Source organism: Peromyscus californicus, unplaced genomic scaffold (genome assembly GCF_007827085.1).
Source record: "Peromyscus californicus insignis strain IS unplaced genomic scaffold, ASM782708v3 Scaffold_3__1_contigs__length_106647218, whole genome shotgun sequence".
NCBI lineage: Eukaryota > Metazoa > Chordata > Mammalia > Rodentia > Cricetidae > Peromyscus > Peromyscus californicus.
The window spans coordinates 15,575,511-15,596,406 of record NW_026294551.1 but is presented as its reverse complement, the minus strand read 5'-3'; the positions used below and the strand labels follow the sequence as shown (position 1 = coordinate 15,596,406).

The 20,896-nt window shown below is 45.7% G+C and overlaps 1 protein-coding gene across 9 annotated transcripts in view; it reads right to left on the bottom strand.

The window, feature by feature from the left end:
* The window catches only part of Bptf (bromodomain PHD finger transcription factor), a 113,177-nt gene extending 92,607 nt beyond the window's left edge, over nt 1-20,570 (bottom strand). For 5 of the 9 annotated variants that reach the window (XM_052759644.1, XM_052759643.1, XM_052759646.1 and 2 more), the window contains exon 1: nt 19,877-20,191. In XM_052759644.1, coding sequence (XP_052615604.1) covers nt 19,877-20,078 — 202 coding nt within the window. In that variant the 5' untranslated portion in view covers nt 20,079-20,191. Of the gene's footprint in view, nt 1-19,876 lie in introns of all 9 variants that reach the window. The other 4 variants (XM_052759642.1, XM_052759649.1, XM_052759648.1 and 1 more) reach the window with 2 other exon arrangements.
* Nucleotides 20,571-20,896: the final 326 nt, after the last annotated feature.

The window sequence follows — 20,896 nt, the reverse complement described above, 5'->3', positions numbered from 1 at the left end:
TAGATATACCCACACACAACAGAGCACAAAAACACATCACTCAACAGTTTATGGTTTGTATTTTTTCTTTTTAACTTCAATATGTATCAATTAGGAAGCATGTACATGCATCTATGTGCTGAAACAAAGCAGCTGGAAATGTTGCTCAGTGGTGAGCGCGTGCCTGGCAGAAGGCCCGAGTGCAAACTGCAGCACTGAAAGAAGGAAAGAGGGTCAAAACTAACATCTTTCCTGTTGGTGCTGGGGGTGGAACCCAGGCCTCACGCTGCTTCCCCTTGGAATTCTCTCTACCTTAGAATGCTGCAGGGGAAAGCAGCCCTGGCTCCAGAACAATGAGCAGGGATGCAGGGGAATAAAGGGAGGGCTCAAGGATGCCCTGGCCATCGGGGTGGCGTCTTTTTAAAGGAGTTCCTTCAGGGAAGACTAGGGATGGAAAAAGATGACCGACTTAAACACTTTATACTTTGAGATACCTTCTACACTTCTGTTTTTGTTTTCAAAGAAAAGGGTGCGTGTGAGTGAGTCAGCTCACAGGCCCCCCAGCACTTGGAAGGCCTGGGTAGGAAGACTACCGCAGCTCTTGTGAGGCCAACCTTTTCTCAAAAAAGGAAGGGGGAGGAAGCAGAGAGGGAAATGAGTCAGGTAATGCTGCTATTAATGACTAAGGGTGAGCTTATGTAAATGCAAATAAAAGATTACACTAAATTCAAAGATTCAAATGCTGTGGTGGTCCACACCACACCTATAATCTCAGAGCGGGGCAGACTTGAAGCTAGCCTGACTACAGAGTATCAGCTGGGAGGACACACCTTTAATCCCAGCATTTGGGAGGTAGAGGCAGATCTCTGTGAGTTCGAGGCCAGCCTGGTCTACACAGTGAGTTCCAGGACAGCCCGGGCTATAGAAACCCTGTCTCAAAACAAAACAAAATAAACATAACTGGCATCTATAGTATGTCAGGTTCACAATCTCTTGCCCCACCTAGGAAATAAGGGCTCCAGCCTTGCCACTGGAAAAGCTGTCTTCAATCACTCCTTCCGAGAACTGTGGGGAGATGGAACAAAATCACCCGGCCAGCCTGGGTTAGAGGGCAGGACCCTGTCTCAAAAAAAAGTTGCCAAGCCGGGCGGTGGTGGCGCACGTCTTTAATCCCAGCACTTGGGAGGCAGAGCCAGGCGGATCTCTGTGAGTTCGAGGCCAGCCTGGGCTACCAAGTGAGTCCCAGGAAAGGCGCAAAGCTACACAGAGAAACCCTGTCTCGAAAAACCAAAAAAAAAAAAGAAGAAGAAAAAAAAGTTGCCCAATGCAGCCCAAGTGTCTAGAACCTGAGGAGAAGTGTCTGTACTTTACCCTTGTGCTCCGTTCGTCCTGAAGTGCAGCCAAGTTTGAAAACTACTAGAGAAACAAGTAGAAAGGCAGGATGACCAGAAACTAAGGAAGAAAAGCTAAAGGCTGCCTCAGGAGGAACTCTTGGAGCAGAGCACGCACAGGAAGCCGAGGCTTGGACAAAGCCTGCAAAAGAGAGAAAGTGTGGCAGACACGCTGCTCCTGAGTCCCAGCACTGAGGAGGAAACTGCAGAGTGCTGACCACTCCAACGGTGTCCTGATAGGAGGCCATGTGGCTGTGCACAGAGTTGCTTTAAATGAGCCTGAAGCTCGGGAGGGGTGGGGGCCTCGGAAATTGAATTTGGATTCCCTGAAAAAGAGACTGTCTCCTCTCTACTCAAACTGTTGCATGGAGTCTCCCATATGCCTGAGTTTTAGAAATACGCACCAAGGTCACAATCTTCACTTAAATTCTCATTTTTAATTAAAAAAACAAAGCCTCACCTTTACATTTTAAATTGGTGCTGCTTTGCTGACAAACATTTTCCAGGGCGCCACTCAAATGTCACACCATGGTGCTGTGCCACAACTCCTGAGCAGTGTCTCTGCCGCTGTTCACCCTCCTTATGCATGTGCACTTTTATTTTCTAACTGTGTAGTCCTGTCTCATTTGTTAGAACTTTACAACTTAGCATTATCTGGTAGTGACAGAGTGGAGATACAGAGGTCATGCCAAGATGAAATCCAGAAGTCACTGTTAATTTTCCAGTGCTATCAAAGTTTCGTCTTATTAATTCTGAAAGGACTATTTCTGGTCTTTTCTGACTTCTAGACGTCATAAAAACCATTCTAAAGACAGGGAGAATATGGCGGGAAGCTCCCTAAGTGGCATCTCAAAGAAGGATGTCAGCGCTGGGACAGTAATGAGGAAGGTGCATTTCCTGTGTGCTGCTGCTTTCCAATCAATAAAATTGTTGCACACACACCTTCAATCCCAGCACTTGGGAGGCAGAAGTAGGCAAATCTCTTGAGTTTGAGGTCAGCCTGGTCTATACAGGAGTTCCAGGACAGCCAGGGCTACATAGAGAGACCCTGTCTTCAAAAACCAAAAATAAATAAATAATAAAATCTAATTCTTTTTCTATTAGTTTATGTGTACAGCTCTTTGGCCTAGAGGTATATCTGTGCACCAAGTTCGTGCCTGTTGCCCACAGAGGCCAGAAAAGGGTGTTTGATTCCTTGGAGCTAGAGTTACAGACAGGTGTGGGCTGCCATATGGATACTGGGGATTGAACCTGGGTCCTCTGTAAGAGCAGTTGGTGCTCTTAACTGCTGACCCATCTCTCCTGCCTAGTAAACCTAAAGTTTTAGCCAGTTGTTACACATATGCAAGCCATGAATGATGTAATTTTTAAAAACTGTGATGTACATCGGGTGATGTACCTATCTTTAATCCCAGCACTTGGGGAGGCAGAGGCAGATGGATCTCTGAGAGTTTGAGGCCAGCCTGGTCTACAAAGAGAAACCTTGTGTCTCAGGGGAAAAACAAAAAAACAGAACCAAACCCTGTGACAGTAATCTTTTGAGATTTATGAAAGAACTGGTTGTGGTGACACATGCCTTTAATCCCAGCACTTAGAAGGAAGAGCCAGGCGGGTTTCTGTGAATTTGAGGCCAGCCTGGTCTACATATAGTTTTAGGCCAGTCAGAGCTACAGACCCTGTCTCAAAAAACCAAAACAGTGGTGGCACATGTCTTTAATTCCAGCACTCAGGAGGCAGAGGCAAGCAGATCTCTGTGAGTTCAAGGCCAGCCTGGGCTACAGAGAAAGTTCCAGGACAGCCAGGACAGGACTACACAGAGAAACACTATCTAGGAAAAACAAAAACAAAAATTATGAAACAAATTCAAAGGAATTTACAAGGACTCGCCACCAGATCTGGAACAGTGTCCCAATTCAATACAGAACTATTACTCACAGGGCTATGTGCAAGTGCATTCCATTTGCACCATTCCCTGGCTCTTCATGCCAGGAATAATATAAAAGCAGCAGCTAGCTTTCAGAGTACTTTCGAGGCACTTTTTAACCATTATCACATTTTATCCTCATACACACTCAACGACTAGTTGCTGTTATTACTGCCTTTCAAAGATGCTCACGGAGGCGAAGTGCTTTATCCAGGGTACCAGAGCTGTGCCAACATCCCACCACTGCACCTTCCCCTGAATCTAACTGCTTCACTACTCAGTGAACTTCCTCCTCCGTTGTCAAAGCCAACCACCTGAGTCCACTGTCAATGAACTTGCCTTTGAGAAATAGCACAAAGGATGAAGAAGCTAGGCAGTGGCGGTGGTGACGCATGACTGTAATCCCAGCATTTGGAAGGCAGAGGTAGGTGACTCTGTGAGTTCAAGGCCAGACTGGTCTACAAAGGAGTTCCAGGACAGCCAGGAACAGTCTGTGTAAAAAAAAAAAAAAAAAAGAAAAAAGAAAAGAAAAGAAAAGAAAACAAGCAAACAAAAGGTATGAGACATGAACCAAAATGTCACCAAGAGTTATCATTTTAAGTTTGTAAGAGCTGCACGTGGCTAGTGGCTACCATTTCGGACAATACACACACAGAACATTCCTACCATCACAACTGTCTATTGGACAGTTCTGATCTAGAAATACATCTAGGGATCACTACAGTAACTGAAGTTCAACTATAACCTTCTATGTTCTCAAAATGAGGCTAAAATACATTCTGTGCACCTTTAATATAGATTTAAAATACTAAATGCGGCCGGGCAGTGGTGGCGCACGCCTTTAATCCCAGCACTTGGGAGGCAGAGCCAGGCGGATCTCTGTGAGTTCGAGGCCAGCCTGGTCTCCAAAGCGAGTTCCAGAAAAGGCACAAAGCTACACAGAGAAACCCTGTCTCGAAAAAAACCAAAAAAATAAATAAATAAATAAATAAAAATAAAATACTAAATGAAATACTAAATGAAGGCTGGGTTCACGTGATAATGCATTCCTTTAATCCCAGTACTTGGGAGGCTGAGGCAGGTGGATCTCTGGGTCTGAGGCCAGTCAGAGCTACATGGAAACATACTGTCTCAAATAAATATGCTGGTGGGGTGGGAAGTGGAGGAGTGCTCAAGCATGTGCTTAGTATGTAAAAGAGGCTATGTGTTCTAATTCCCAGGACACAAGGCAGAAGACTAAATGAATTAGGTCAGGTCTATTAACGTGGTAAGTAACAATTTTTTTTTTCTTTCTTATTTTTTTTTTAAATGTATACAATATTCTGCCTGCATGTATGCCTGTATGACAGAAGAGGGCATCAGATCTCATTATAGATGGTTGTGAGCCACCATGTGGTTGACGGGAATTGAACTCAGGTCCTCTGGAAGAGCAGCCAGTACTCTTAATCTCTGAGCCATCTCTCCAGCCCCCTAACAATTTTTTAAAAACTGAAAAGGCTAAACACCAATAAAATAGACCATGCTAATATAAAAACATAAAACACTCATATACAAACATACATAGCACAAGTATAAAAATGAGGATGGGAACAATATACACCAACTCCACAAGGACTTTTTACCTCTGGAGAAGCAGAGAGAGAAAGGTAAACAATCTGTAATTTTCTTCATCCTTAAGGATAACAGAGATCTGAAGCAAATACCCTGAAACGTCAGTGTTTACTAGATTTTGATGGCTGACACCAGGTGTGTCGGCCCAAGCCTGTAGTACCAGTACTCCGGAGGCAGAGGAAGGAAACCCTGAGTTAAAGCCAGATTGAGCTACAAAATGACAGGGCCTAAGGACCTACACTCAGTGGCAGAGTACCAGCGCAGCAAACACAGGGTCCCTGGCTCTATCCCCAGCACTGGGGAAATGTGTGTGTGTGTGCGTGTGTGTGTGCGCGTGTGTGCGCGTGTATGTGTGCGTGCGTGCATGTGTATGTGTGTGTGTGTGTACACATTCGCACACGTGCATGTGGAAGTCAGAAGACAATCTGTGGGTGTCTGTTCTCTCCTCCTACTATGTGAGTTCCAAGGATCTAACTCACATCATTTACTTTTACTCGCTGAACTATCTCTTTGACTCCCTCAAAACTGCTTTTGTAAAAGACAACTACTGGTTGGTAGTGGTACACACCTTTAGTCCCAGCATTCAGGAGGCAGAGGCAGAGGCAGGAGGATCTCTGTGAGTTCGAGGCCAGCCTGGGCTAAAGGCTCCAAAGCCACACGGAGAAACTCTGTCTCAAAAAAAACAAAAACAAAACAAAAAAAAGTATACAGCTAAATATCAATAGCAAATGCAATCAGGCATTAACAAAGACAAAAAGTGCTTCCTGTCTTCACATACATTCGAGGACCCTCTATGCATGCTGTTTATGGTCCTGGCTCCTGTGTCCACTGTTAGGCTGCCCAGGACCCGCAGAATCACATCTCAAGCTATTCATGCCAGTACAGACAAGGTGCCAAAAAGGAAAAAGGCAGATCCTAAGGTTACCAAGGGTTGGTTACCTGTCACTGCTGATCAACACCCTACTGCGTATCTGAAGTTACAGCAAACACACTTTCGAAATGTGCTATTGGGGGGCTGGCAGGAGAGCTCAGTGGGTGAAGGCACTTGCCACCAAGTCTGACGAGCTCAGTCCGAAGCCCAGCTGGAACCCACAGGGTAGGAAAGACCTGATTCTGACATGCTGCACTCATGTCACTTGAGCCCTGGTACATGTGACTCACACACACATTAATGTTCAAAAAAATTAAACACAAAACCAATTTTAAAAATGTTATTAGCCAGGCGGTGGTGGTGCACGCCTTTAATCCCAGCACTCGGGAGGCAGAGGCAGGCGATCTTTGTGAGTTCAAGGCCAGCCTGGTCTACAGAGCGAGATCCAGGAAAGGCACAAAGCTACACAGAGAAACCCTGTCTCGAAAAACAAAAAAAAGAAAAAAAATGTTATTAAATAATGCTTTGAAAGCTAAACATGGCCATAATTAAAGTTACCAACTAGAACTTTAAGAATTATGCCAGACGGTGGTGGCGCACGCCTTTAATCCCAGCACTCGGGAGGCAGAGGCAGGTGGATCTCTGTGGGTTCGAGGCCAGCCTGGTCTACAAAGCGAGTTCCAGGAAAGGCGCAAAGCTATGCAGAGAAACCCTGTCTCGAGAGAGAAAAAAAAAAAAAAAGAATTATGAGAAGCATACACTGTCTGGGTGGATGAGGCTGTCCATTGCACCATTTCTTTCTTTGGGTTCTCAGGCATGGTTCGTCAGTGTAAGAACTCTGCAACATTAACATTAAATAAAAAGTAAATCTATGAAAAAAATAAAAATAAAAAAAAGAATTATGAGAAGCAACTGTGATGTCAGACAGGCAGGGCTACATTTTTATTAGCTATTTTTAATGTTCGATTGTTTCTTTAAACAAATCTGCATGTAGTCACGTAAGAACCAGAAGGGAAAGGGACTAAAGAAAAGCAGAACAATTAATATGCATATTTCTAGCTGGGGCAGTGGTGGTGCATGCCTTTAATCCCAGCACTTAGGAGGCAGAGGCAGGTGGATCTGTGAGTTTGAGGCCAGCCTGGTCTACAGAGAGAGATCAGGACAGCCAGGGCTACAGAGAGTAACCTTGTCTAGAAAAAACACATTCTGGAGTTCTTTCTAGGTTCCATAACAGAATACACTGTGAAGAGACCTGGCAGGAGGCAGTGAGAACACGCAAGTACTGAGCAGGAAGCTGCACTTCTGGGCACACAGAAGCTGCATCTACTACCGAGTGCCATGGTGTGCACCGCCACTTGTTGGCTATCTCTCAAGTGTGTGAACCACAGGACACAGCCATGGCCAGGGAAAAAGAAGCCTAACAGGAACTTTCCTAGCAGATGTAGGGAGCAACTTCATCACTAGGTCATAAAAGGACCCACCAAGATAACAAGGAATGAAATGATTAGTTAACTAATTGAGAGAGATCACCCTAAGACAGTTGAGTAAGTAGTTCAAAATTCAGTTCATACAGTAACTGTTACAACACAGGAAATCTGAGTTATCAAGTTAACTTTTCAACCAAGTCTAAAGTGTGTGTGTGTGTGTGTGTGTGTGTGTGAGAGAGAGAGAGAGAGAGAGAGAGAGAGAGAGAGAGAGAGAGAGACTGACTTGCAGCTTTATTTTATCAGGACTTGATAAAATTTGTGTCAAATTTTCTAACATTGTCAACTGACTACCTCTTTCCTGACCACCAAGAACCCTTATAAGTATCCTTTTTTCGAGACAGGGTTTCTCTGTGTAGTTTTGTGCCTTTCCTGGAACTCACTTTGTAGACCAGGCTGGCCTCGAACTCACAGAGATCCGCCTGCCTCTGCCTCCCGAGTGCTGGGATTAAAGGCGTGCGCCACCACCGCCCGGCCTTATAAGTATCCTAAAGATAACCCTAAGATCTTACTGCAAGAGATACAACACCAGTCTGGAGAGATCGCTCAGCTGTTAAGAGCACTGGATGTTCTCCAGAGGACCCAGGTTTAATTCCTGGCACCCACACAGCAGCTCACAACGAACTGTCCGTAACTCCAGTTCCAGGGGATCCCACACGCTCACACATATACATGCAGACATACATGCAGGTAAAACACCAAAATATATGAAATCAAAATAAATTTAAAAAAATACAACAGCATCATCTCATATAAACAATGCTTGGCCAACAGCCTCAGTGAAGGGGAACCACAGCCAGACTACCTCGGCTACCCAGGCAGCATGGCATTGGGACAAACAAAAGGCCCAAGAAAGAGGTGCTGGTAAATGGTCACTGACCCAACACAGGCAGTGAGCCCAAGAAAACTTCCTACAGCCGATGACAGCAAGTGACCCAATGGCTCCTGATTACCTGGGACGTACCTACTGCCTCTGAGGACCTAGGGGCCCACTTTTAGGTCATTTGAATGACTTAACATTTACATAACTATCCCAGTGCATAGCATCGGGCCAGAGAGTGAAAGGAGTCCCTTACAAACTAGAGGTTTGTGTCAGGCACTGAAGAGATGGAGCAAGATCCCCCCACCCCCACCCCCCCACCCACCCACCCCCGGGCCTACAGGAGGTAAAGAGATGCAGTGCTGGGAACTGAACTCAGGGCTTTGTACATGTAGGAAGTAATCTACCAACAGAACAGCATCCCAGCTCCATTCAGCTTATTTAAAAGGAAAAAAATAGCCACGATGGGGGTTGGAGGTGGTGGTGGATGAAGATACGGCTCATTGGTTGAGACTGCTTACTGCTCTTGCAGAAGACCCAGGTTCAATTCCCAGCATCTACATGGCAGCTCACATCCACCTATTAACTCCAATTCCAGGGGACCTGACATTCTCCTCTGCCTTCCACACGCTCCAACCATGCACATGGTGCAGTCATACATGTAGGCAAAACAAGCATAAAGTTAAAAAAAAAACCAAAATGAAACAAGGGGGCTGGAGAGATGGCTCAGAGGTTAAGGACACTGGCTGCTCTTCCAGAGGACCTGAGTTCAATTCCCAGCACCCAACCACATGGTGACTGACAACCATCTATAATGAGATCTGGTGCTCTCTTCTGGCCTGCAGGCAAACATGTAGACAGAACATTGTATACATAATAAATAAATAAATCTTAATTTAAAAAAAAAAGAAAAGAAAGGAAACGAAACAAACTACTGTGGCTAACTGCAGGGACTAAGGAGTGAACACATGAATAAAAGTGCTTGCCAAAGGCCAGCCTGGGCTACCAAGTGAGTTCCAGGAAAGGCGCAAAGCTACACAGAGAAACCCTGTCTCGAAAAACCAAAAAAAAAAAAAAAAAAAAAAGTGCTTGCCAAGCAAGCCTGATGACCTGAGTTCAATCCCCAGGACTTACAGTATGAGGAGAGAACTAACTCCTACAAATTGTCCTGTGACCTCTACACACACACACACACACTCTCTCTCTCTCTCACCAAATAAAATAGCAACAAATAATATATAAATGTGATTTTTTTTTTGGGGGGGGGGATACTAGACAGGGTTTCTCTGTGCAGCTTTGGAGCCTGTCCTGGAACTCTCTCTGTAGATCAGGCTGGCCTCGAACAGAGATATACCTACCTCCCCCCAGGTATATATACCCAAAAGAAATGAAGATATATGCCAGACAAACACGAATCACATAAATTCCACAGCAAATTATTTACAACAATCAAAATGGAAATAATTCAAATGTCTATGGACTCATGATATGGACAAGCAAAGCTTGATATACCCATACAAAACACAGTATTATTCAAATACTGTACATGCTATAAAAATATGAGTTTTTAAAACATTATGCTAAATGAAAAGGGCCACATAATACAGGATTCAATCTTTTTGTTTTAAGACATTGTTTCACTAGATAGTTCAGGCTGGCCTTCAACTCACAATCTTCCTGCCTCAGTCTCCCATGTCCCAAACCATGCCTGGCATATGTGTCCCTTCCCTCTCTATGGAATGTTCAAAGCCAGCCAGCCTGGGCTACATCATGAATGAAATCTTGCCGCAGGGGAAAAAAAGGGGGGGAGGAGCAGAGCTGATGCTCAGAGATAGAGCACTTACCCAGCATGCATAAAAAAGAAAACCTAAAATATTTCATCAATATTGCTTAAAATCATTCATCAAATTAGTCAAGATCCATTAAATGTTAGCTATTACTATTACTATTTTGAGTATTCATTGGCAATCAAAAATATTTCAATGCTACGAAGCAAAACAACACAACAAAAAATGTATAGAACAGCAAAGAAAACAAGTAACATGCCAGGTGGTGGTGTCACATGCCTTTAATCCCAGCACTCGGGAGGCAGAGCCAGGTGGATCTCTGTGAGTTCGAGGCCAGCCTGGTCTACAGATCCGAGATCCAGGACAGGCACCAAAACTACACCGAGAAACCCTATCTCAAAAAAACAAAAAAAGAAAAAACAAAACAAAAACAAAAAACAAGTAACATAATTAGGGCCAGATAGCTCAGTAGATTAATGTGCTTGCAGCCAAGCCTGATGATCTGAGGACCTAATTCAGTTCTTAAACTTACATGATGGATGGACAGATGGACTCCTGCAAGCTGTTCCCTGACCCTAATACAAAGCTGTGGCACATTTGCACCCCTCACCCTATGCAAAATAAATAAATGTAAAACAACACAATTAATTTAATAATGTAAATTTTCTTTCCTTCCTTTTGATACTCCCGCTTCCACCTCCCGAGTACTAGCTTCCTTTTTTCTTTCTTTTTAGACAATCTTACTATGTACCCAGGCTAGCCTTGAACTCATGGATCCTCCTGCCTCCACCTTCAAGTTCTGTGCAAGGAGTGGAGGAAACCCTAAGTGAATGTGTATTTTGATATGAATTCAGCCTGTGAAGGACTCCAAGGCCAGCAGACTCATGGGACATTGGCAAAGCCATATAGACCAGGCTCAAGAGGAATGGCAAAGTTCTCCTCAGAAGTTCAAATATAAGTGTTTATGATTGATCAGTGTGTGCAAAGAATAGCAACCACAGCTTCCTCCACCTGGGTGTTTACAGTCTGAGACTGCTGGCCTATAGACACCTCCTAATGGAGACTAGTAACCCTCTCCCCATGCTATACCTAATGAGCACGCTGAGGGTCCTTCTAGGTTTCAGCAGTTAGGAAAAAAACCACCTGATCCCAGCTTCATTGTACCTGTCTTTTCTTCATTCCCCTGTGGTCCCTGGCCAGGGTTCTGAGAGCCAAGCCACATGGGTCATGGCCATTCTAGGATTATGGGCATGCCTCTGCATAACAGGCATCATTCTTCCTGTATGATTTCATTTCCACACTGGGTGTGGTAGCTCGTACTTATAATCCTAGCAGTAGGAAGACTGAAGTGAATGGACTGATGTGAGTTCCAGGTCAGAACTGGGCTACAAAATGAGATTGTCTCAAAACATCATCATCATCATCATCATCATCATCATCATCATGGGGGCTGGAGGGGTGGCTCAGGAGTTAAGTGTTGCTGCTCTTTCAGAGGACCCACAGGTTCAGTTCCCAGCACCCATATGGAAGCTCATAATCATCCACAATACCTTCTTCTGACCTACTTAGGCACCAAGCATGTACCAGGAACACATATATACATGCAGGCAAAACACCCAAACACCTAAATATATCTTTAAAAAAATATATAAAAACTGAAGAGCAAAACAAAAACGACCGGACAGCTGGGTATAGTGACCTCTGGCCTTTAATCCCAGCACTGGGGAGGCAGGGGTAGAGGCAAAGGTAGGTAAGTTTAAGGCCAGCCTGGTCTACATAGTTCCAGTATAGCCAGAGCTACATAGTTGAGACCTAGTCTGGGGTGGGGATGGGGAGCTTAAAGAACAGAAATCTGCCTTCTGAGGCATTTCTTCAAATAACCAAAAACATTAAAAAAAAAAAATTAGAATGGGGATCATGCTAAACTATGCAGCTGATAGAGCTGGAGATGTCTCAACAGTTAAGAGGACAAAAGTTCAATTCCCAGCATCCACACGGTGTCTCACATCTGTCTCACCAGTCTCATGGGACCTGACACCCTCTTGCAGCTTCTGAGGGCACTCAGCACTCATGTGATGAACAGACAAAGTGCAGACAAAACACCCACACACATCAAATAAATAACTGATTTTTTTTTTTATGAAGCTGAAATTGTAACTACTCTAAGCAGGTGAAGAAAATGGACCAAGATAAGCAAGAGGAATCGAAATAATAAATGAGAGCAAGGGGGTTATGAGTCTAAGCAGAGTAGACCAAGCTGTTCCTGGCCTGTCTGTCACTGGAATACTGCTGCCCATCAGTATTACACTCTGTCAAACTGTAATGTCCCCTGCAAATCACAGTCATAGCGAGAACAGGGTCTCAAGCGTGAGAAAAGGAGGGTCTAACAAAAGGGACCAGAGCTCCTGGCTTCAAACTCCCAGATTCTGCTACTCATGTGTACATGCACAGCCCCATTTCCAAACATGCCTGTGGGCAGGGACCAGAGGAGCAGGCAAGTGTAAACTACACACAAGCCTACTTATGATCACAGACATAGGACAAACCTCCCCCCTCACTACTCACAGATCATGTTGCCTAACTGGAGTAACTCTCCTGGCCCTCATTTTCTGTAATTCTCAAGCTGAACTTCCACAGGCGCTGGTGGTCAGAACAGGTCTAATTTCACCCCGACCATACTGCTTTCTTCCAGAGACGCAACTAGTGCTTTAACTCTCTACACTTCCAGGTGAAGGCCAAGAAACTCCTGGATTGAGCTGCCATTCAGGACTACAAAACTCACCCAGATCCCACTTTCCTCCTAGCCATTCTTCTGAATCCTGCAGAACAGAAGTCTAGCATATCACCGAGGTCATACCCCACTATTCCCAAATTTTCTGATTGATCCCAGGGACAGAGAATGAAGCATGTAACACAGATCTGTGAGAAAGAGACAGAATGCTTTGGACCACCTTTTGGGTGCACCTTTTTTTTTTTTTTTTTGGTTTTTCGAGACAGGGTTTCTCTGGGTAGCTTTGGAGCCTGTCCTGGACGAGCTCTGTAAACCAGGCTGGCCTCGAACTCACAGAGATCCACCTGCCTCTGCTTCCCGAGTGCTGGGATTACAGGCGTGCGCCACCACCGCCCAGCCAGGTGCACCTCTCATTGCAGGGGAAAGGGTGACACCAGCGGCCTATGGTCCATTTCTGTGACCTGATGTGATATCAGTTCAGGCTTGAATACTGGGTCCTGCTGATGAGAATATAGCACATCCGCTCGGTATTCCAGGAGGGAAAACTACTTCCCAAATCAACAAGCAAGGGAAGAAAGGACATGGCCACAGCCTGCTTCTCCAGGGAACTGCCCAGCACGGGGTATCAAATGCAGCTGCACAGTTGACTTCCTATTCATCAACTCCAGCTCTTGCTAAACATCTCTTGCCACTGCCCACACTTTACTATCAGTGCTGAGATCCGGCTGCTCCCTCCTCTGCCTCCCTTCTTACAATCGACAAGCCCATGCAGGAAGCTTCTGCCTACACCAACCACCCCTCAACCAGGGGACTGATCCACTGAAAAGACACTGGGGTAACACTGAAGGATAAATACAGCCAGTGGAGTACTACATTATTTCTGGGGAATCTCCAGCTCATTCAGAGCATCTCTGCCACCAATCTCTACTGTCAGAAGCCTCAGAGGACATAAATCATTAAGGCTCCCAGGATACTAGGATTTTGTTCTGAAGTAGTAAAAGATGCCAAATTTTAAAAACATAGCTAAATAGTCCCAGAAGTCTCACACAAGGGGCATTCTGTCTCAAGCATCATACAAATCTTTTGTTTATATCAGATATGTTAAATTTCAAACTGCTACCAAACTCTACCAAACGTCTATAGAAAATGCACTTTCTTAGCAGGACATGGTAGCACATGCTTGTAATCCCAATACTGGAGAGACTGGGACAGGAGGATCACCACAAGTTCAAGGCCAGTCTGGTCACACAGTGAATTAGCTCCAGGCCAGCCAGGGGATACAAAGTGAGATCATGTTTGAAAAGGAAGGGGGAGAAAAATCTGATTTTCTGTTTGGCTTGGTAGTTCAGAGCTACTTGGTAAGCTAAGGCAAAAAAGTTTGCCAAATTCAAGGCAATTTAACAAAACCCTGTCTTAAAAAGATAAAAAGGGGCTGGAGAGATGGCTCAGAGGTTAAGAGCACTTGGCTGTTCTTCCAGAGGTCCTGAGTTCAATTCCCAGCAACCACATGGTGGCTCACAACCATCTACAATGGGATCTGGTGCCCTCTTCTGGCCTGCCGGCTGAACACTTGCTGTATACATAATAAATAAATAAATCTTTAAAAAAAAAAAAAAAAGGTAAAAAGGAGCCGGGCGGTGGTGGTAATCCTAGCACTTGGGAGGCAGAGCCAAGTGGATCTCTGTGAGTTCGAGGCCAGCCTGGTCTACAGAGTGAGATCCAGAACAGGCACTAAAACTACACAGAGAAACCCTGTCTCGAAAAAACAAAAAAACAAACAAACAAACAAACAAAAAAGATTAAAAAGGTGCTGGGTGGTGATGGAACACACCTTTAAACCTGAGAGGCAGAGGCAGGTGGATCTTTGAATTCAAGGCCAGCCTGGTCTACCTACAAAGCAAGTTCCAGGACAGCCAGGGCTATATAGAGAAACCCTGTATCAAAAAAAAAAAAAAAAAAAAAAAAAAAAAAGATAAAAAGGCCGGGTATGTTTTGTATATACATTTGTATAACATTTGCCTACCTAGGTTCAAACCCCAGTACCACAAAACAGGTCCTTGAGGGGGTGGAAAAGTAGAATAACAAAGATTTTTCTATACAATCTTTCTCAATACACCAGGAAAGTATGCCTACTAGATAAACTAACTCTATGTAGGTTTTTTACACATGTACTTTAAGGTTTATTTATTTTCTATGTATAAGTGTTTCTGCCTGTATGTATGTAGCATACACACACCATGTGGATGCCAGATGCCCGAGGAGATCAGAAGAGGGCATTGGATTCCCTGGAACTGGAGTTGTGAACCACCATGTGGATGCTGGGAATGTAACCTGGGACCTCTTCAAGAGCAACAAATACTGGGCTATATAAATAAAGCACTGGGCCATATCTCCAGGCCCCTAACTCAAACTTCTACCAATAAAACAACAACAAAAACACCTGATAAAGGCTTTAGTCAACCAAAGGCCTCAAGCAAAATGAGGTGATTTCAAGTCTGCATTAATAATCAACATCTCTACAGTAGTATTTGCCCTGTGAAGAAAATCTGATTTGCCCAAAGAAAAGAAAGCAATCAGCAGAGTGCAATGGCTCACACCTTAATCCCAGTACTTGAGAGACTGAAGCAGGAGGATGGCAATGAGTTCCAGGCTAGCCTGAAATAAACTGCTGTCACAAAAGGAAAATTTCTCCAGTAAAATAAACTTTTGAGCCGGGCGGTGGTGGCACACGCCTTTAATCCCAGCACTGGGGAGGCAGAGCCTGGCGGAGCTCTGCGAGGTCAGCCTGGGCTACAGAGTGAGTTCCAGGAAAGGTGCAAAGCTACACAGAGAAACCCTGTCTCGAAAACGGAAAAAAAAAAAAAACTTTTGAGGTTTTGTTTGTTTGTTTATTCAAGACAGGGTTTTTCCATGTACCCCTGGCTGTCCTGGAACTTGCTCTGTAGATCAGGCTGGTCTCCAACTCAGAGATTTGCTTGCCTCTGCCTCCTGAGTGCTAAAACTGAATGCATGTGCCACCACCGCCTGGCTAAACAAAATAAACTTTTAAAGCCGGCACAATGGGGCATGTCTTTTATCCCAGCACTCATGAGGTTATCTCTGAGTTTGAGGCCAGCCTGGTCTACAGAGCAAGTTCCAGGAGAGCCAGGGCTACACAGAGAAACCCTGAGTTGAAACCTGCCCTCCTGCAAAATAAATAAATAGTAAACTTTTAAAATCTGTAACTTTAATAGTATCTGTGTACAGGTTAATTTTATGTCAACTTGACACAAGCTGGAATCAGGTAACAGGAGGGAATCTCAATGGAGAAAATGCCTCCAGAAGAGCAAGCTATAAGTCATCAAGTAGTAGAGAATTTTCTTAATCAGTGATCTACTGGGGGAGGGGGCAGTCCATTGTGGGTGGGGCTACCCCTGGCCTGATGGTCTTAGGTTCTGTAAGAAAGCAGACTGAGCAAGCCATGGGAGAGCAAGCCAGTAAACCACACTCCTCCATGGCTTCTGCATCAGCTCCTGCCTCCAGGTTCCAGCCAGGTTTGTGATCCTGTCTTGGCTTCCCTCGATGGACTGTGATTCAGGAGATGTAAGCCAAACAAACTCTTTCCTGCCCAAGGTGCTTTTGGTCATGGTGTTTCATCACAGCAAATAGTAACCCTTAATAAGATAATCTGCATGAATCAACAGTTACATTACTTACAGTGTACTCAATAAATAGGTCAATGAATTACTTGTTATACTAAGAACTTACTTCTTAAGTAATTTATTTAGTGGTATCTACTTGCATACTATTTAGTTAGTTAAGGTCTGATGTCAGCCAGACTGTGTATGCCACTATGTAGCTAAAGATGACCGACCGTGAACTTCTCTTCCTCCTGTCTGCACCTCCAGAGCTCTGGGATGACAGGCTTGCACTAGCAAACTCGGGATATGTGCTGGAAACTGAAGCCAGGGCTTCAAAGCATGCTAAGCAAGCACTGCACCAGCTCAACTATATCCACAGCTCTTTTACCAGGAATCTGATATGCCAGTAATACTCAAGCCAATATTTTAACGACAAAAACTAACCAAACTAGGGCTGGGGAGATGGTTCAGTGGTTAAGAGCACTGGCTGGGTTTAAGTCCCAGAGGACCAGGTTTAAGTCCTAGCACCCATATGGCAGCTCACTACTGTCTATAACTCCAGTTCCAGGAGACAGGACACCCTCACAGAAATACATGCAGACAAAACACCAATTCACATAAAATAAAAATCTAAAAACAAGCAACTAAACTTTTTAGCCTTCCTTGACTATACAATAGGCATCCCCCAACTTTCATATTTGGACTTGCTCTTTTTTGAAACAGGTCTCTCTATGTAGTAGTCCTGGCTGGGCTAGAGTTGTTATATAGACCAGACTGGACTCACAGAGATCCTCCTGCCTCTGCCTCCGGAGTTATGAGACTAACTAAAGGTGTGCATCACCACACCCAACTGGACCTGCTCTCAGTGTATCTTTTTGTTTTTCCAGACAGGGTTTCTCTGTGCAGCCCCGGCTGTCCCGCAGCCCTGGCTGTCCCAGAGTGGCTTAAGTATATCTTAACCAAGACATACACATACACACTGACCTGAAGTCTCCTCCTAGGTATACCAAGAATAAAACTAATGGCACAATAAACAACTCACTGCTGCCATGGATACACACTGCAAACAAGTGGACATACCCTGGAAGTCGGAAACACAAAATGTAGCATTCTTTTATCATCATCTGAAGAAGTAATCTGTTTCTAAACACTAAAGTTAACTCCACAGCCAATAGAGAAAGGAGAAGAAAGAACAGTTTAAAACAGTATATACTCTGGCTGTAGAGATGGTTCAACCTTAGGAGCACTTACTGAATTCGGTTCCTAGCACACATGCCAGATGGCTCTCAGACCATCTGAAACTCCAGCTACAAGGGATCTGACCTGTACATACCCTCACACAGACACACACAGACACATAATTTAAAAATAAATAAATAAATTTTAAAAAATAAAAACACATCTTTTTTAAAAAAAAATTTTAAGTATACTCTGCTGTTAGAAAGTTACTGGTTGAAGTGTTTATCAAAATTTAATCACACCAACTTTAGTTTCTTAAAACCTGATCATTTAACTTATGGCACCTACTACAGAATTATCAAAATTCTCACTTACTAACAATAACTTATTCAATCAGTCTTTCATGTATATCTGCCATATGCATGTCAATTAGGAGCTGCAGAATGTTTAAGATCAAAGCTTACTCTCATAAGTTATTAATTCACATAAATATAGGACAAGTGTACACCAAGGTAGGTTACAAGTGTCACTGGAAGAGAAATGTCTTTGAAATTAAGTACACAAGCTTGCTAAACACTTGAGAGGCAGAGAGGAAGGTGGATGTCTGTGAGTTCGAGGCCAGTATGGTCTATATAGTGAGTACTAGGACAGCTAGGGCTATGTAGAGAGGATCTGTCTCAGATAGATAGATAAAATTTTATATGTTTGTTTAAAAAGGACCCCCTAACCACACCCTGCAATTTATTCAGCATATGCCCAGGAGTTCATCAGTACTGTCTGTCAGGGCTTCAAGGAGTTAAAAGTTAGCTCAAGTGTTCTGCCAAAGTGCCTCAGTTCTAACTCAAAAACCAACTTCCTCCACTACTGCATGTCGGTCTTCAGTTCAATTCGGGGCTCTTGGTACAAAGATGCCCAACTTGTAATTTCTTAAAGTAAAATCTATTACTATAAAAGATGCACTAAATTGGCAAGAAATTCAACTTGCTAAAAGACAGTCTCCCTCCAAGCCCCCTCAGCTAAGCAACTTGTTCTTAGAGTTAGGCAAATGAAATTAGCTTTTTTCACTAGACGTTAACACAATCTAATCTGGTTTAATTCTCATACTTGTAGCAGTTAAGAATTTAAGCAATTATTTTTAAAAAATGGAAACATTTAAATTTAATCACTTCAACTACCCTAGTCGTCTCTGAAAATGGTATGGCAAGCTCTCATAAAAAAGACCCATCATATGTCCTCATTAACTTTTTACTTTGTAAGTGTCCTTAAAGTTAGATTTTAATTTTGTTAATCTAGGTAAATAGAAATATAAAGGAATCAATCACCTGACAGTCTGTTGCTACAAGTTACAGGCTCCCCCACCCCCCATAACTGTTCATTTAATACAAAGAAGCAACTGTTATGTGTGCGTTTTATTTAAACAAGACACATCTCAGGGCCAATCTCAAGAAACTACATGAGAAAACCTTGGAGAAGCCACCACAGAGAAACCCACTACAGGTCCAGGAAGGGCTTTTTCCCTCAGAAATAGACTAACAAGAGAAAGTTCTGTCGGATGCAAGCTGACACTTCTGCACCGTGTGACTTCAAAATGTTCATCTTCGGGAATTACGCCTAGATGATCAACTACATATGTTCTGCAACAGGTGCTACGAAACTGCATCTCCCCCGCAACGCCAAGATCAACCTGGTTAGGACACACGGCCCTTTGGTGTTATACTTTTATTTGGAACTTAACCAAAGCGATTCTGAATCGGAAGACTTGCCAAATTTGGTTTGGTCTGGTTTTCTGGTTTGCTCTTTAATCAGCCATTTACCAGCAACTGTTGCACGCGCCCATGAGCACTCGAAGAACACAAACAAACGCACAGGACCAGATGAAGCTCCCTGCTAACCGAACAACAGCCTTCCTCCAAAACAGTTTTCAAACTATATGACTAAGGGTAGGAAGGGAAGCCCATCTATGCGTGTTACCACAATATCCAAACTCTCTCTTCTAAGGAACAGATAATTTTTCCAAATATACAAGAAAACGTACTAGACACGCAACGGTTTGCAAAGCAGAAGGCTTCTTTCATTGCAAAATAATGAATAAAATACTCATACCAAAACAAGGGGAGAAAAACGAACTCAATGGATACGTGTGTGCCAAAGTTTCAATCCTGCCTGGTGCAGACACCGCACTTGGCACAAATTTTGAAGAGGAAAGAGAGGGAGGGGGGGGGAGAAGGAGAGCGAACGAGTGTGTGGCCTGCAAACTGCAACAATGCAATCTCCATTTTGAACAATGCGCCTCTTTCCTCTTGCAAATCTAGTTTTGTTTTGTCTTTTTTGTCACTAGACGCGCCGTGGCCTCCGCGTGGGGGGCAGGCCGGAGTGTGGGGGGGGAGCTGGAAAGCAGGATGCACTGCACTCGAGAGGGAGCAAGCCAGGGGGAGGGGAGGAGGTGGGGAAGGAGTCTCCAGGCGGCCTGGGTGGGTACCTGGAGTGCTGCTGTATGTGCTATGGCTCCTGAAGCTGCTTTCCGTGCAGTAACTGGCGTCGTCGTCGTCGTCTTCCATCTCCTCCGGATAATCGGAGTCATCGTCGTCCTCCTCCATGTCATCTTCCTCCTCGTCCTCAGAATCCTGGGTCTCCTCGGCGTCGCCGTCCTCTTCCTCCTCCTCGTCCTCCTCGGAGACCATGTCCTCCTCCTCGTCGTCGTCCTCGCTCTCGTGGTCATCGTACACCACTTTGTTGACGGCGCGGCGGGCCGGGGTGGTCCGGGCCAGGTGGCCGCCCCCGCCCCCCGTCCTGCCGCCCCCGCCTCCTCGGCCCCCCCGGCCCGGGCCGCTGGCGCTGCTGGCGGAGGCCGGCGGTGGCGGCGGCGGCGGCGGCGGCTTCCTGCGGCCGCCCCCCCTGGGCGAGCTCAGCCGCGTCTTGGGCGCCACCTCAGCCTGGGCGGCGGCCCACCTGCCCCGACTGCTGCCGCGGTGCCGCGAGCGCAGCCCCCCGATGGGTCCGGACGCGGGCGGCGGCGGCGGCGGCGGCGGCGGTGGCGGCGGCGGCGGTGGTGGCGGTGGCGGTGGCGGCGGCGGCGGCGGCGGCGGCGGCGGCGGCGGCGGCGGGGCCGGGGCGCAGCGCTCCGCCGCCGGAGCCGCGGGCTGCTTGGGCGGCCTGCCCCGCCGGCCCCTCATGTCGGAGCCGCGGCTGGTGGGGGGGGGGGGAGCGGAAGGAGTGGGGGGGAGGGGCGCCGGGGGGCGCCGGGGCCGAGGGGGAGGGGAGGGCGCCGGGGCCCGGGCGGGAGGGGCGCGGCCCGGCAGCGGCGGGGTGGAGAGAGAAGGCTCAGTCCGAATTGCCGGGGCCCCGCTCCGGATCGCCTGCAGCCGCCATCTTGTTTCTTCCCTCTCGCTCGGTGACTGGGGGAACCGACAGCGGCCGCAGGCCCGGAGCGCGGTCACGTGAGCTGCGCCGCCCGACGAGCCTGGGACTGAGCGAGGCGGCGCGGCGGCCGCTAGGGGGA